Source organism: Suncus etruscus, chromosome 1 (assembly GCF_024139225.1).
Source record: "Suncus etruscus isolate mSunEtr1 chromosome 1, mSunEtr1.pri.cur, whole genome shotgun sequence".
Classification (NCBI taxonomy): domain Eukaryota; kingdom Metazoa; phylum Chordata; class Mammalia; order Eulipotyphla; family Soricidae; genus Suncus; species Suncus etruscus.
In genome coordinates this window covers 24,992,303-25,006,853 of record NC_064848.1, presented here as the reverse complement: position 1 = coordinate 25,006,853, position 14,551 = coordinate 24,992,303, and the positions used below count along the sequence as shown (strand labels likewise).

At 34.7% G+C, this 14,551-nt stretch overlaps 1 protein-coding gene across 1 annotated transcript in view; it reads right to left on the bottom strand.

The window, feature by feature from the left end:
- Nucleotides 1-4,860: 4,860 nt before the first annotated feature.
- AGTPBP1 (ATP/GTP binding carboxypeptidase 1) overlaps nucleotides 4,861-14,551 on the bottom strand; it is a 131,938-nt gene continuing 122,247 nt past the window's right edge. Inside the window, exons 26-27 of the mRNA XM_049784133.1 lie at nucleotides 14,373-14,533; nucleotides 4,861-5,562 (exon numbers count right to left, since the gene is read on the bottom strand). Of these exons, the coding sequence (XP_049640090.1) occupies nucleotides 5,385-5,562; nucleotides 14,373-14,533 (339 nt within the window). The 3' untranslated portion in view covers nucleotides 4,861-5,384. The remainder of the gene's footprint in view (nucleotides 5,563-14,372; nucleotides 14,534-14,551) is intronic.

The following is a 14,551-nucleotide window of genomic DNA, read 5'->3' as shown; positions in this document are numbered from 1 at the left end:
GAAAAGTGATTTTAGCCTACATGATAATAATGGTATAGACCTTGGTATTTCTTCATCCTGTACAGCTCCTCAGGAGCTGTAAATAATAGTTGGCAATGGTTTTAACACGGAATCTTTCTCCACATTAAACAAAAATTATAATCCTCAAAAGGAGCATTTCTATTATAAAAATCATCTTTTTACTTGAAATGATCCAATCATACAATTATTATACCAAGCACCTATATTCTGAAGGAAAATGAAAAATAAATGCCAAACATTTCTAAAAATTAAGTGAAAAGAAAAAACCATGATTGTGGAAGGGAAAAACAGTATAAGTATGAATAAAAGTTCAATTAGGACATTTAATTGACTGTATTAAATTTGGGGAGGGGGGTTGGGTCACACCCGGCAGCGCGCAGGGGTTACTCCTGGCTCCACTTTCAGAAATCGCTCATGGCAGGCTCGGGGGACCATATGGGATGCCGGGATTTGAACCAATGACCTTCTGCATGAAAAGTAAACGCCTTACCTCCATGCCCTCTCTCTGGTCCCAATTATAGCAGGTCCCACTGAGTTCTTTATTAAATTATTATCACTGAACCTAAAGCTTATTTTGCACTGATAATAACCTCTATTTTATTATACCCCCAAGATAGCTAGAGAAAAGCAAATCTATTTCAAAAAGCACACTTTATTATTCTCTAGGTATTTCTATATAAATTTTCTATTGAGTTTATCTTTCACAATTTGTAGTGTATGTCACTCATTACAGTTCATTATGTAAGTAAAAACATTTTAAATATTTGGATGGAGGTTAAATTACTTTCCATGAATATGGCTGCCCAGACTCCATCCCTAACATCACAGACTCTGAATATTAGTCCCCTGAACATTGTGCTAGGAATGATTCCCTAAGCTCAGATGCAGGTAATGGGGCAAAAAGCATAAAAAACGGGGATGGGGGGCTTGTTCAAGCTACATAATTATTCTAACCAAGTTATTGCTTTAGTTCTTCTCATAGTCCTCTGGTATTTTATCAAGGATATCATATAAGTTGGCCTTATATTTAGTATTATAAAGTAAGACCTTTAAAATATATGCACCTAATTCCATTCAGCATTCTAAAACAGTCTGGGTGTACAAGGCATTATAAATTCATTTTCACATCACAGGGATGTATGTGTTTGTGGGAAAATGAGAGCAAATATTATCATTTTTAGCAAATTTAAACATATCCCAGACTCCAAAGCATTGCTGAGTGACCTACATCATATGTGAAATACTTTTATAATTCCAAATACTTTGTTTGGATTTAGGCACTGCATATTTGGTAATCTCAAACTGGGAAAAGAAATTAAATTACTTAGTGTCTTCAACAATAAGGCAAACATGTAAGTCACAATGGAATTTGATGGAGAGTGCTAGGAAGTCAAAAGAGGGCTAAGAGAAAAAGGAAGAAAGCTGAATCTAGAATGAGAATACTCAAGTTCAACTAAGGACCATCAGCAATTGAAATTGAAAGTATCATCAGCAATTGCAAATAACTGAAATGGGAAGTCTTAAAAACTAAACCTTCAAAACACAAATCCTCATAAAGAAACCTCAGTAGTATTCTGTTTCCTTTTCTATGCAAGAACTTCAAAATTTTTAACCAGATAACTATTTATCAGTAATATTCTACTAAATTACTCTGCATGACAATAGCTTTGAGGCCAGAGAGAAAAAGAACAGTGGGCAGGGCACTTACCTGCACATAGTAACCTGGGTTTGATCCCCAACACCCTGTTTGCTCCCCCTGAGCATCGTCAGTAGTGATGCCTGGGCACAGAGCAGGAGTAAGTCCTAAGCACAGTAGGTGTGGCCCCCACATCAAAAGTAAAAACATTACTTCAACAGGCTATTCTTTTTTTGAAAGGGGTATGTGGGCTACACCTGGTGATGCTCAGAAGTTATCTGTGTTCAGCTTAGGAGTGAACTCTTCTCAAGAGATCTTATGTCCATGAGTGGAGGGGATTCAAAGCAGGGTCAGTCCTATGCAAGGCAAGTTTCTAACTTCCTATATTACGTCTTCAGTCCCTAATAGATCATTTTGTTTTGTTTTTGGGGAGTCACACCAGGCGGCACACAGGCTCTGCCCTCAGAAATCGCTCCTGGCTGGCTCGGGGGACCATATGGGGTGCTGGGATTCAAACCACCATGCGGCGTGGGTCAGCTGCATGCAAGGCAAATGCCCTACCGCTGTGCTCTCTCTCCAGCCTCCAACAGATCATTCTTTTTTTTGTGTGTGTGTGTCACACCCGGCAGCGCTCAGGGTTCCTCCTGGCTCTACACTCAGAAATCGCTCCTGGCAGGGTCGGGGAACCATATGGGATGCCGGGATTCGAACCGTCTTTCCACATGCAAGGCAAACACCTTACATCCACGCTATCTCTCCGGCCCCCCAGCAGATCATTCTTAATGAAGAAAACAATGGCTTATATACAGCTACTTTTATACACTCACCTTTAAAAAGAAAAGCCATCAATTCCAATTCATTTTTCTAATTATTAAACATACATAGGAAAACAAAGACTTCTATTGATACATTAATAGTTTCATTATTGCCCTTTAGATCGGCACATACAATAATTCTATTAGACCATGCATATTATCCATTTTTATGCTTCTCAGATGGTCATCATAATTATGTGGCATTTACAATTTCTATGTATCATAATAATTCCTGTTGGTGCACTATCTGAATTGAAATACCAGGTTTCTATTCAGAAAAATATGCATATTTCTAAATATAACACGAAAATTGTCAAGCGTCAGAAATTAGATACTTCCATACATAAGTCTGTATTCAAATAAGATCATTCATTACTGCAGCTAAGAAAATGTCAATACAAACCACAGGTTTTGGCAACATGTCTTCCTGAGTAAATTTCTCAAATGGAATGCAGACCCTTAATCATTATAAAAATACAGATTTGTAAATATTTTGTCCTAAGAACAGGGACCAGATTTTAGGACACAGGGCTAAAATCCAACTCTGGGGCCTGAGTGATATAGTGGCCTTTATTATTTTTTTACCTTTGTAGATGAATATTCTTGACTTACATATTAGTTAGGTCAGAGTCACATTGTCATTTACTTCCAGTACACAGGTAATGTGAATCTTAGGAAACTCTGATCTGAAGGATCACATAGCACATCCTTCTAGTGTTCTCACAGAAGGGCTCCTACAGTATCATCATAGGACAATGTCTAAGAACTGTCAACGAAGGCATACACAGTAAGCAATCTGAGTTGTAAGATACAAGGTCTCCATACTGATGTACACAGCACAGATGAGAACCACTGAATTAAGAGCAATATTTATTCAATTCTAAACACAGCTGTGCTATCTCTGGCCCCATCCTAGTCTTTTCTAAATTAGGTCATGACACACAAAGAATACTGGTTCAGTTTGCAATCAATTTATTCTTTATTTTCTGAGATTTGTAATTAGGTAATTTTTGGGAAAAAAAACTTTTTGTTCTACCTTACATTTTAATTTGTTTTTTGATACCAAAAAGAAACTAGGCCTGATAAAATGCCTCAAATATTAAGGAAAAAAATAATTGAGTTGGAAAATGCAAAAATATTGAACTGTAACCATTAATCTCCCATGATTACTACTTGAAAACAATAGTCCAGTTAAGACTAATTTTTTTCCTGTTTTATTATGACAAAGTTTTCAAAGTGCTTATCCAAAATCATTGGATTTTTAAAATTAAAATCATTGGACAATTAATTATTTTTTTGTTTTTTGTGTTTGGTTTTTGTGTCATACCTGGCAGTGCTCAGGGGTTACTCCTCGCTCCATGCTCAGAAATCACTCCTGGCAGGCTCGGGGGACCGAACCCATGACCTTCTGCAAGAAAGGCAAACACCTTACCTCCATGCTATCTCTCTGGCCCCTAGACGATTAAATTTTAATTAAAAATTTTGAACTCTGGGGCCGGAGAGATAGCATGGAGGTAAGGCATTTGCCTTTCATGCAGAAGGTCAGTGGTTCTCTGGCATCCCATATGGTCCCCCGAGCCTGCCACGAGCGATTTCTGAGCATAGAGCCAGGAGTAACTGCTGAGCACTGCCGGGTGTGACCCCAAAAAAACCAAAAAAACCAACAAAAAAATTTTGAACTCTACATCCTTTCTATTTAACCTAGGAATACGCACTATAAGAAATGGTTTCGGTTCACTGCCCTTATCTCTAAGACACAGAGACATCACTGTATTCTAAATGAATCACTTCAATACATCTAGTAACAACACAGCTTTAGAAAAACTCCCTGTGCTAATATACTAACACGGATATAGTGAGAATATGGTTCAATGTTAAAGCTGTTAACGCTTATCACCAAACTAACTACAGAAATAAACTGTAGATGCTCCTTGAGAACTACTTTTAGAAAAATTTTTATAGAAAAAGTCTTAGAAAAAAAAAAGCATTCAAAAAAGTATTTTATGATAGGCAGAGGTAAACAAACCTATATCTAAAAAAAAACAACTAAAATATAAGCTTGTAATATCTCTCTGGCTCTAAGTATTATTATTTGGTGGTGGAGTGGTGGCTGTGCGCCAAACTTAGCAATGCTCAGGGGTTACTCCTGGTTCTGCACTCAGGAATTACTCGTGGTGATTTTCAGGGAACTGTAAGTAGTGCTGGAGCTCAGACTGCGTCAGCTGCATACAAGGTTAGCATCCTATCTGATGTGATATTGCTCCAGACCTCTAACGTATTATTTTAAACACATTTTATCAGTGTATACAGATGTGAGATTTTGTAATGTCCTCACAAAGATTCTATTAATCTGATTTCAGTAAGAAGTGTAATGAAATAAACACAACATTGAATATAATTTTTATTTTTTTAATTTGATCATTGTAGAATGTAACGGCTGCAAAGCAATCTATATTATTTCAGCCACAACTAGTTAACATGATTCTGAAGAACAGTCTTATCTTTAATATTTATCCACCATACAGACACATCTATAGAAATCCATTTACATATATATTAGTTTTCAACAGCTCAGTATTTTCAACACTCTAGAATTTAAAGATTATATTCATCATACATGTCAAATTATCCATTTGATGTAGGGAATAACCCTAGAAGATAAAAATGCATGCAATGGTACTGAGAAGTAAATCCAACAGTTGACAATTTAATGGGATATAAAGTGCACTGAATATCTAAAATAAAACAAGTGCCCATTTATTATGAATTCATAACTTATTTATTGTTGTAAACCAAACAGGCCCACCTTGCTTTATCTTCTGAGTCAGCTCTTCATAAATTCAAACTCCCTTGTTTAATAAACCCCAAGATATTACAGTCGTTTTTTGGCAGTTAATAAGAGATGACAGTGTTCAAGCTAAGTATGTTCTTGAAAATTCAGAGTCAGAAAGTACTTCTTCTTGGGCAGAAGGTTCATAATCTCCTGCATTTTCTGCTAATTCAATATCTAACTCATCATTACTTTCTGCACTGTAGTCAACTTCTTCAAGGAATCGTGGTTCATCTTCATCCAAAACATAAGTAGTAGGGCTGTAGCCAAGGTGCATAGAACATACAAAACAGATTATAAGGTTCAAATATATTATTTACCATAATGGATTAACTTGTTATAATAGCTTGGATTAACTTTAAAAATATCTTACAAACAAACAAGATATTTATGTCAGCTGAATAAAACCTTACATTGGTATCAAGAGATAAAATAAAATAATTTCACTGCATATTACAAGTCTGAACACATATCAATCAGATACAAAAACTGGTCAACTCAGTTGCTCTGAAAGAACTCATTAATTTGCAAACTATTAAATCTTACTTTTTGAGTGGTAAAAATTAGACATTTTGGTGATAATTTTGGCAATAATATATCTATAATTATACTGATGTATACCTGAAAATTATAAAACCCTTTTAATCAATGTTACCTCAATAATGAAATATGTGTTTAGAAAAATATTTTCTTTTAAAGTCTTTAGCTGTATATAGAAATAATGGGCAATTTTAACAAGCCTTATAAGGAACTGGTTCATCCAATAATGCATGGAGGCCACTTATCCTAAATCTATAAAGAATTATCTGCTTTAATAAGTCCACAGAAGGTCCTATAGACTAGAGGGGAGGGGAAGGGAGAATATTTGCACTTCAGCAATAAGCATAGTATGTTAACATTGTATCTCTGAAACAAAGAAACAATTACACTCTTGAAAAAGTAAATATGTATTTTAAAATATGCAGAAAAACTGCCCATTTGTTGATTCTCAAACCCCATCAGGCAAAAATAATTGGGAAAAAAAGTAAACACTACACACCAACACTAGTACTACCCTACTTTCCTTTGGAATAAATGAAATACCTGCCTAAAATTACTAAGAGGTTCTAAATATTTCATAAGGGAGCCCAAGTGGAATGAAAAGAACCTCTTTAAAAAAAAAAAACCTCAAACCTCCATTTGAGAGATATCATTCACAGACACAAACATTTCAGTATGTATGTAAGTCACCAAAACTACTTTAAAATTTCATATACAACAAATGCTTTCTTAATTTCCATCTGTTTTTAAAATATTTTCTATAGTTAATACAATTAAAAGCTACATAAGAGACAAAAATACAGAAATCTTAATCTCTTTAAATGACTAGACAAGATGTCATTCACTAGGCAATTAAAACTCAAGTACTACTGTTATGAAATATTGAATTTAATTCAGTTCTCTAGAAAAGGGAAAAAATCAAGTTAAATAAATTATGTTCATAATTTTCTGAGAAAGTAACACTAATCTAGTATGTCTTTTTTCTGTCCTAGAATAATTTTTTAATCTTTTTTCAGTAAAGAAATTTATTGCAAACCTATTTCGATATTATATACAAACTTCCTCTAGAAAGCTCAGATACTTCACTGTGTTGGAGAAGAAGCACTGATAGATGATACTTAGTGGAGTGGAGTAGTTTCTGAGACGTGACATTCCTAACACTCATAGGAACAATTTCATAGCATTCAATCATATACCTAAAATATTTATGGTGAATCTGTTGCTCTTTAGAAAAACCATAAAAAATTATCCTTTGCCTCTCAAAAATGACTATTCTCTTTCTTTTGCAAAAGAACAATTCTTGACCCTTTCCCAAATTTTCAGTGTGCTTCAATGTGATTCTTAGAATACATGAAAGACTAACTGAAGCAAATGAAGAGAAAAAGAGAGAAGTGAGGAAAGTATTACAAGATCAATCTTGCTATGTTTCATTTCCCATGGAAATTATTCTAGAAATGCAAGGGAAGAGACAATTACTCCAAAGCCACATGCTACACATACAAGGTCTATAGAAACAACTAGGATTAGACATACTGACTCAGCAGTGAGTAGGCAGTGGCCAGGGAAGCGAAGACGGCTCACAGCTTCCTGAGAAATGTTTCCCAAAAGGTGCATGAAGAGTACAACATTCATGCAGTATAATAAAAACAGACTGGCATACACTCCAGGTCCATCCACGTATCAAAAGATTTCATAACTTCATTATTTTCTTAGTGGCTGAGTAGTATTCCACTCATCTGTTCATGGGTGCTTGGGTGTTTTCCAGATGGTATCCAGTGCTGCAATGAACATAGGAGAGCATATGCTTTTTCTGTATTGTGTTTTGGTGTCCTAAGCATATATTCCCAGGAGCAAAGCTGCTGGGTCATATGGAAGCACAATGCCTAGTAGTCTGAGGAATGTCCACATGGTTGACCAACAAGGCTAGAGCAATAGACATCTCCACCAGTCATGAAGGAGAGTCCCTTTTCTTCACATCCAATCCAACACTGGTTCTTTTTGTTCTTAGAAATGAAGTGCACATCTCTGTGTTATGAGGTATTATCTCATTGTTATCAGATTTTCAGTTCCCTGATGATTAATTTTACAAAGCAATTTTTCATGTGCCATTAGACCAATGGTATTTCTTCTCTGAGGTAGTTTCTGTTCATTTCTTCTCCCCAGTTTTTGATGGGGTTGATTATTTTTTTTGTTAAGTTCCACCAATAATTTACATATTTTGGACACTAATCCTTTATTGGATGAGCAATGGGTAAATTTCTCGCTGTCTGTGGGTTGTCTTTGTATTCTGGACTACATTTCCTTTGAGATGCAGAAGTTTCGTAATTGGATGTAGTCCCATTTGTTTATGTTTGCTTCCACTTGCTTGGTCAATGGTATTTCATCTTATAAGATGCCTCCAGTTTCAAAGTCATGCAGTGAAATGAGTTGGTGGGAGAGGGATAGACATATAATGATAGAATGAAACATAGTAGAAAAATATACCCAAAGACAAAAGAAATGACGGCAAGGAGGACTGAGTGGTTAGTAGAAAGTTTGACACAATGTGAAAAGGGTAGTTAGGTCTGAGAAGGGACAACTATGACAAATATATTAAGAAGTAATCACACTGGACAAGAACTGGGTGTAAAAAGGAGGGAAAGTGATATGCATTTGTACCCTTTCAAAAATAGTATCGCAAAACAAAGTACTTAAAAAAAGTGCCTGGCAGAGAGTCAGGCTGCGGATGTGAAGGAAGCTGGGGGCACTGCTAAAGGGAAGTACACTCTGGTGAAGGGATGGGTGCTTGAACATTGAACACTGTACAATTGAAACTCAGTTAAGAATACCTTTGTAACTGTGTGTCTCAGGGAGATTAAATCAATAAAACAATGAAAATGTAAAAATTAAAAAAAATAACTGTTGTAAATGAAAGCATTCTCAGGGGTCCAGAACCAAAGGGGAACCAGAAAAAGGATCAATTTCTACAGGGAATACACATGCCAAGAAATTAATCTTACATATAACGGAGCTATAGTAAGTACTGAACTTTTCTCTTCTGTAATCTTGAAATTAAACTAAATCTTTTAAGAAAGTATGACAGAGACATTATGGATGAGAATTTCTAAAACTATGGGACAAAAAAAGATAAAATAGCCCATTACTCAAGTGGTCAGTATTGAGATCTGCCAATTATATGTATCTTACACAAAAAGGTCAAGATTAAAATAAAACTAAATAACTATACAAATATAAAATTTTTATAATATAACTTAAGTCCTATTTATTGATATATTTATATATCTAAATATCTATTAGTAAATATCACAAACAAAATTAACCATAAGTACAACCTGTCAGTCTAGAGACCACAAAAAGACACACTAGATACACAAGTGCACATATACATAGCAAAATTTATTTCAAATTTATTTAAATTGTCTTGAAAATGTATAAAACTGAGCTAGAGAGCTAATTAGGGGGTTACATCATGTAGAATAGATTAGACCAAATCAGCCATTTGTAAGTGAAGTGTGCTACCTGATGTTTGATCTCTCTGGCCCTGCAGTCTTTTTTGTATTTTTATAAATGTTGTCTTTTTCTTTAAATCCTAAGCATCTTCAAAGTCACTTGTCTATTAAGTTTTTATTTTTTGTTAGTTCACATCAGACATTGCCTGTCATACTGACAAATTGGGGTTTGGGTGTCACTACCTGGCATCATTGCTCTGTATATACCATTTCCTACTAGGGGTAAATCCTGGGGTTCCGACATGCAAAACTTAAAACTCTAGCACTTTATCCATCTTCCTTTCCTTCTGCTATTATTTTTATTGTGTTGGTAAATTCATTCATGGGTCTTGTGACCCCTGCAACCACCAAAAATGAAAAACAGCAACAACCCACAAGCCAAATGGAACCAATTAGACATAAATATATCATGATCACTGGAGAAAAACTAAAAATATTCACTTGAGATCAGGAACAAGACAAGGTTTCCAACTCTCACCAATACTATTCAATATGGTATTGGAAGTCCTGGTGAAAGCAATTAGACAAGAAAGAGGCATTAAGGGCATCCAGACTAGAAAAGAAAAAAAACATCAAACCCCTCACTATTTGTAGATGACATGATATCCTAAAAACCGATAAGGAATTTCAAAAGAATATACCTATAAACAATAAACCTGTATAATAAAGTGATAAGCAACAAAATTAACAAACAGAAATTCATGGCTCCTCAATATTCAAACAATGAAACAGAAAAGAATTTAAAAAAATCCCATTGATAATTGTGTCTGAAATCAGATTAACAAACGGGTGTAAGATTTATACAAAGAAAACCACTAATCAATACTGAAAGAAATAAAAGTAAGTCAGAAAGAAATGGAAACAATCCTTGTTTATGGTCTGGAGGAATTAGTTTTCCTAAAATGACAATTCCCCACAAAACATTAACCTGACTCATTACAATCCCTAGAAAAAATACCATAGCATATTTTTAAAGACAGATCAATACTGATGAAATTTATATAGATTAATAAAACTCCCAGAATAGTAAAAAAAAAAAAGTCCTAGGGGAAAAAATAGAGGTTTTCTTTCCCCAACTCTAAGTTATTTTATTAAACTAGATGAATCAAGACAGTGTGGTACTAAATAAGGACAGACTCTCAGACAAATGTAATAGAACAGAGAGCCCAGAGACAGATCTACATGTATATGGGCAGCTAACCTTTGAAGAAAGAACTAGGTATGAATTGGAGAAACAAAAGTTTCTTGATCAAATTTGTTGGGAAAACTGGCCTGTCACAGGGAATAAAATGACCTCAGATCCCCATCTCATAGTATATATAAACAGCAATTCAAAATAAATTTATGATCTTGATATTAGACCTGAATCATATATTGAAGTAAATATTAGCAGAATCTTGAAAGACACTGCATCTAGAGATATTTTCAAAGATCCAATGCTACTGGCCAAGCAAATGGAAGCAAATATGGCAAATGGAAACTAAGAAGCCTCTATACCAGAATAAAAAGACAACCCACTGACTAGGATAAAATATTTTCCCACCACCCATCTAACATAGGGCTAATATTCAGGCTATATAAAGTACTATAAGAACCAGAGGGGAAAAAAGCAAAGAAAATGGTGTGTGATCATTAGAGGTATCTGTAAATTCTATATGCCATAAGCTGCATATATTTTTAACCTATTTAGAGGCAAGTTGGAGGAAAAGAAAACCTGAAGAGACCAATGAGAAAGGAAGTTGACATAGTAATTAAAAAATAACCCAATAATAAAAGTCCTGGTCAGTGGGTTCAGTGTAGAGTTCTTCAAAAAACTGAAAGTGTGGACTCCTCAAACTCTCCCAAACTATTGGGCAAACAACAATCCTTCTAAAGACTTTCTATGAAGTGATTATCCTAATGCCAAAAGGTAACAGAGCTATCTCTTAACAAAGAAATTACAGATCAGTATTTCAGAAAAAAACTGATGCAAAAATTCTTAAGTCTTAAAACAAAGCTAACACAATATCACAAAAATCATACATCACGATAAAGTGGGATGTACCCAGGAATCTAAGGCTGACATAAAAAAAAAAAACATATGAATGTTTGCTAACACTGCATATTGTTCCCCAAACATTTCCAGGAGTGACACTTGTGCATGGAACCAAGCATAAGCCCCAAACTCTGCTGAGTGTGGCCCCCAAGGAAAACAAAAACAATAAAATAAAAACCAAGAAACCATATAAACATATAGCATCGATAAAAACAAAGATAGCTTTGGTAAAGACAACATCCATTCATGATAAAAATGTAAAACCTGAGGATAGGAAGGGGAGAATTAAAAAAAAAGTAAATAAAGTAAAACCTTCCACAAAACAAGAACAGGAGAAACATGCCTCAAAGAAGTAACAATATTTTTCATAGAAATAGGGGCCGGAGTGGTAGCGCACAGTAGGGTGCTTGCCTTGCACGTGGCTGACCCAGGATGGACCTTGGTTTAATCCCTGGCGTCCCATATGGTCCCCTAAATCAGGGGCGATTTCTGAGCTCATAGCCAGGAGCAATCTCTGAGCATCATCAGGTGTGGCCTCAAAACAAAAATAAAATAAAAAACAACAGCAAAAAGAAATAGGAAAAAAATCCAAATATTTGTATGGAATTCCAAGAGATGTCAAATCATTTTAGGAAAGAACAATGCTAAGGGCATTAGACTATAAGACTTCTTAATTTTAAACCTATTACAGCTACAGAGATTAGAGCAGTATGGCAATAGTATAATAAAAACTCAAAATAAACCAGACCAGTATTTTATATTTTTGATATATTTTATAATTCATCAATATATTTCAATATAGATCAAAATAGAAAACCCACAAATAAGTTAAAAATGATAAGTTTAATATACTTTGACAAGAAAACAAGAATTTATACATTAGAAAAGAATAGTCTCTTCGATAAAAGGTGCCGAGAAAACTGAGTAGCCACATACAAAAGAATGAATCTGGACCCTTATCCACATTATATGCAAAACTCAAACAAACACAAAATTTTAAAGTCTTTTAGTACTGATCTTGTCAATAATTTATTATCTTAAACAAAAGCAAAGGCAAAAAGGAGGACTCCATCAAACTAAGCTCAACAAAATTATCTGCCAAACTATGGAGTGGGAGAAAGTATTTTCAAACCAGCAAGTCAATATACACAACTTATAAATGGGAAAATATAAAGAAATGCAAAAGATAATCAAGAATTAATGAAAAGGTATTCCACAACACAAATAAATCATCGGGGAAATGCAAGTCAAAAGGAACAGGTATTACTATCTCACAGTCAGGATGGTTACTATTTTTAAAATAACCTAAATACTAGTGGTTGTGGTTGGTGAGATAGTGGGTAAAGAGGTGCTTGCCAAGCGAATAGCTGACCTGATCTGGGCTTGATCCTCAGGCCCCACCAGGAGTGACCAGGAGTTAGCAGTTAGCATTGCTGGGTATGGTACAAGACTGCTACTCTCTCCTGAGTAAATGTTAGAAGGGATGTGGAGAAAAGGAAACCACTGAACACTGGGTAAGACTACAGTCAGTAAAAATAGCCATTCAAAGCCAAGTAATATATATAGTGTCACTTACACGTGAAATGTTACAAAGACCAAACTAATAGCTAATGTAGAAAAGTAGTTGTTAGAAGCTGAGGAGTAGAGAAAATAGAAAAGATTTGTAAAATGGCACAAACTTTCAACTTATAAGATGAACAGGGTTTGGCAAAGTAATGTATAGTATAATGACAACATGGTATCACATGTTAAATAACATATTTGATAACTCTACTGTATAATTGAAATTGGCTCAGTGTAGAAAAAAAACACAAAAAGGAGGTTAATAAACAGACATGTTAAAACACAATTTGGGAAACTTCAAAAAATGTATAACTGAAATGTGATACAATTTTCACTTTCGCAGTTTATCTCAGCAAGATTACTGGATATAATATAATTGAGGAACTAATTTAAAGGAAAGCTTCTAAATCTCAGAGAAGACATTGGAAACCCTTATATATATATATATATATATATATATATACATATATATATATATATATTTCCTTTATTACTATGTAGCTCTGCAAAGTCTTCAGGTTATCAAGGTCTAAATTATCACATTATAATATTGAATTAATGTTCCAATTAATTTTACTATACTTGAAGCACAAATCTGACATGTACACATAAATATTATGCATTTAACATACATAAAATTGAGGTAATATATTAACAAATGTGATGACAAGTCAGTATACAAGAACAAAAATTAGATTCTATTAAAATGGCAATATTTTTACTATATTTTACTGCACTATAAAACCCTGACACCAAGTTTTCTTAAAAATGTACAACTTTGGGGCCAGAGAGATAGCATGGAGGTAGGGCATTTGCCTTGCATGCAGAAGGACGGTGGTTCGAATTCCGGCATCCCATAAGGTCTGCTGAGCCTATCAGGAGAAATTTCTGAGCATAGAGCCAGGAGCAACCCCTGAGCGCTGGCAGGTATGATACAAAAACCAAAAACTGGAAAAAAAAAAAAAAAAAAAAGACCCATAAAAAAAAAGTATAAATTTCTATTTTTGGAGGGAGGTCACATCCGGCTGCGCTCCTGGGTTACTCCTGGCTCTATGCTCAGAAATCGCTCCTGGCAGGCTTGGGGGGACCATATGGGATGCCAGGATTCGAACCACTGTCCTTCTGCATGCAAGGCAAATGCCCTACTTCCATGGTATCTCTCCGGCCCCCCAAAATGTATAAATTTCTTCTAATTACTATTTTGCACATTACTTGGGGGTTAAGAATAAATCACTAAAATTAGTATCAAAACATAATGATATTCCATAAAAATCATATTAAAATAGCATCACAATTTGGAAGAAAGAGATATAAATACGAAAATTAATTTTAGAACTCAACTTTTACTGTTAAAATCTGTGCCTTTCCTCTGCATAGTTCAATGAAATCTACATGTTAACAATACAATTTTAAAATGTCTTACCTAGTTACTTTACAGTTTGATTCAATCAAGTCAGTTTCAAAGTCAAGCAGGCTGGAAGGCAGATTATATTCCAATGGGGATGTCAATCTTTTCAAACGCAAGAGACCAACACAAAATTTTGCTCCCATCTCTTCCAACTCCCGAGTACCAATCTGTAATCCCTAAAAATTAAACATTAT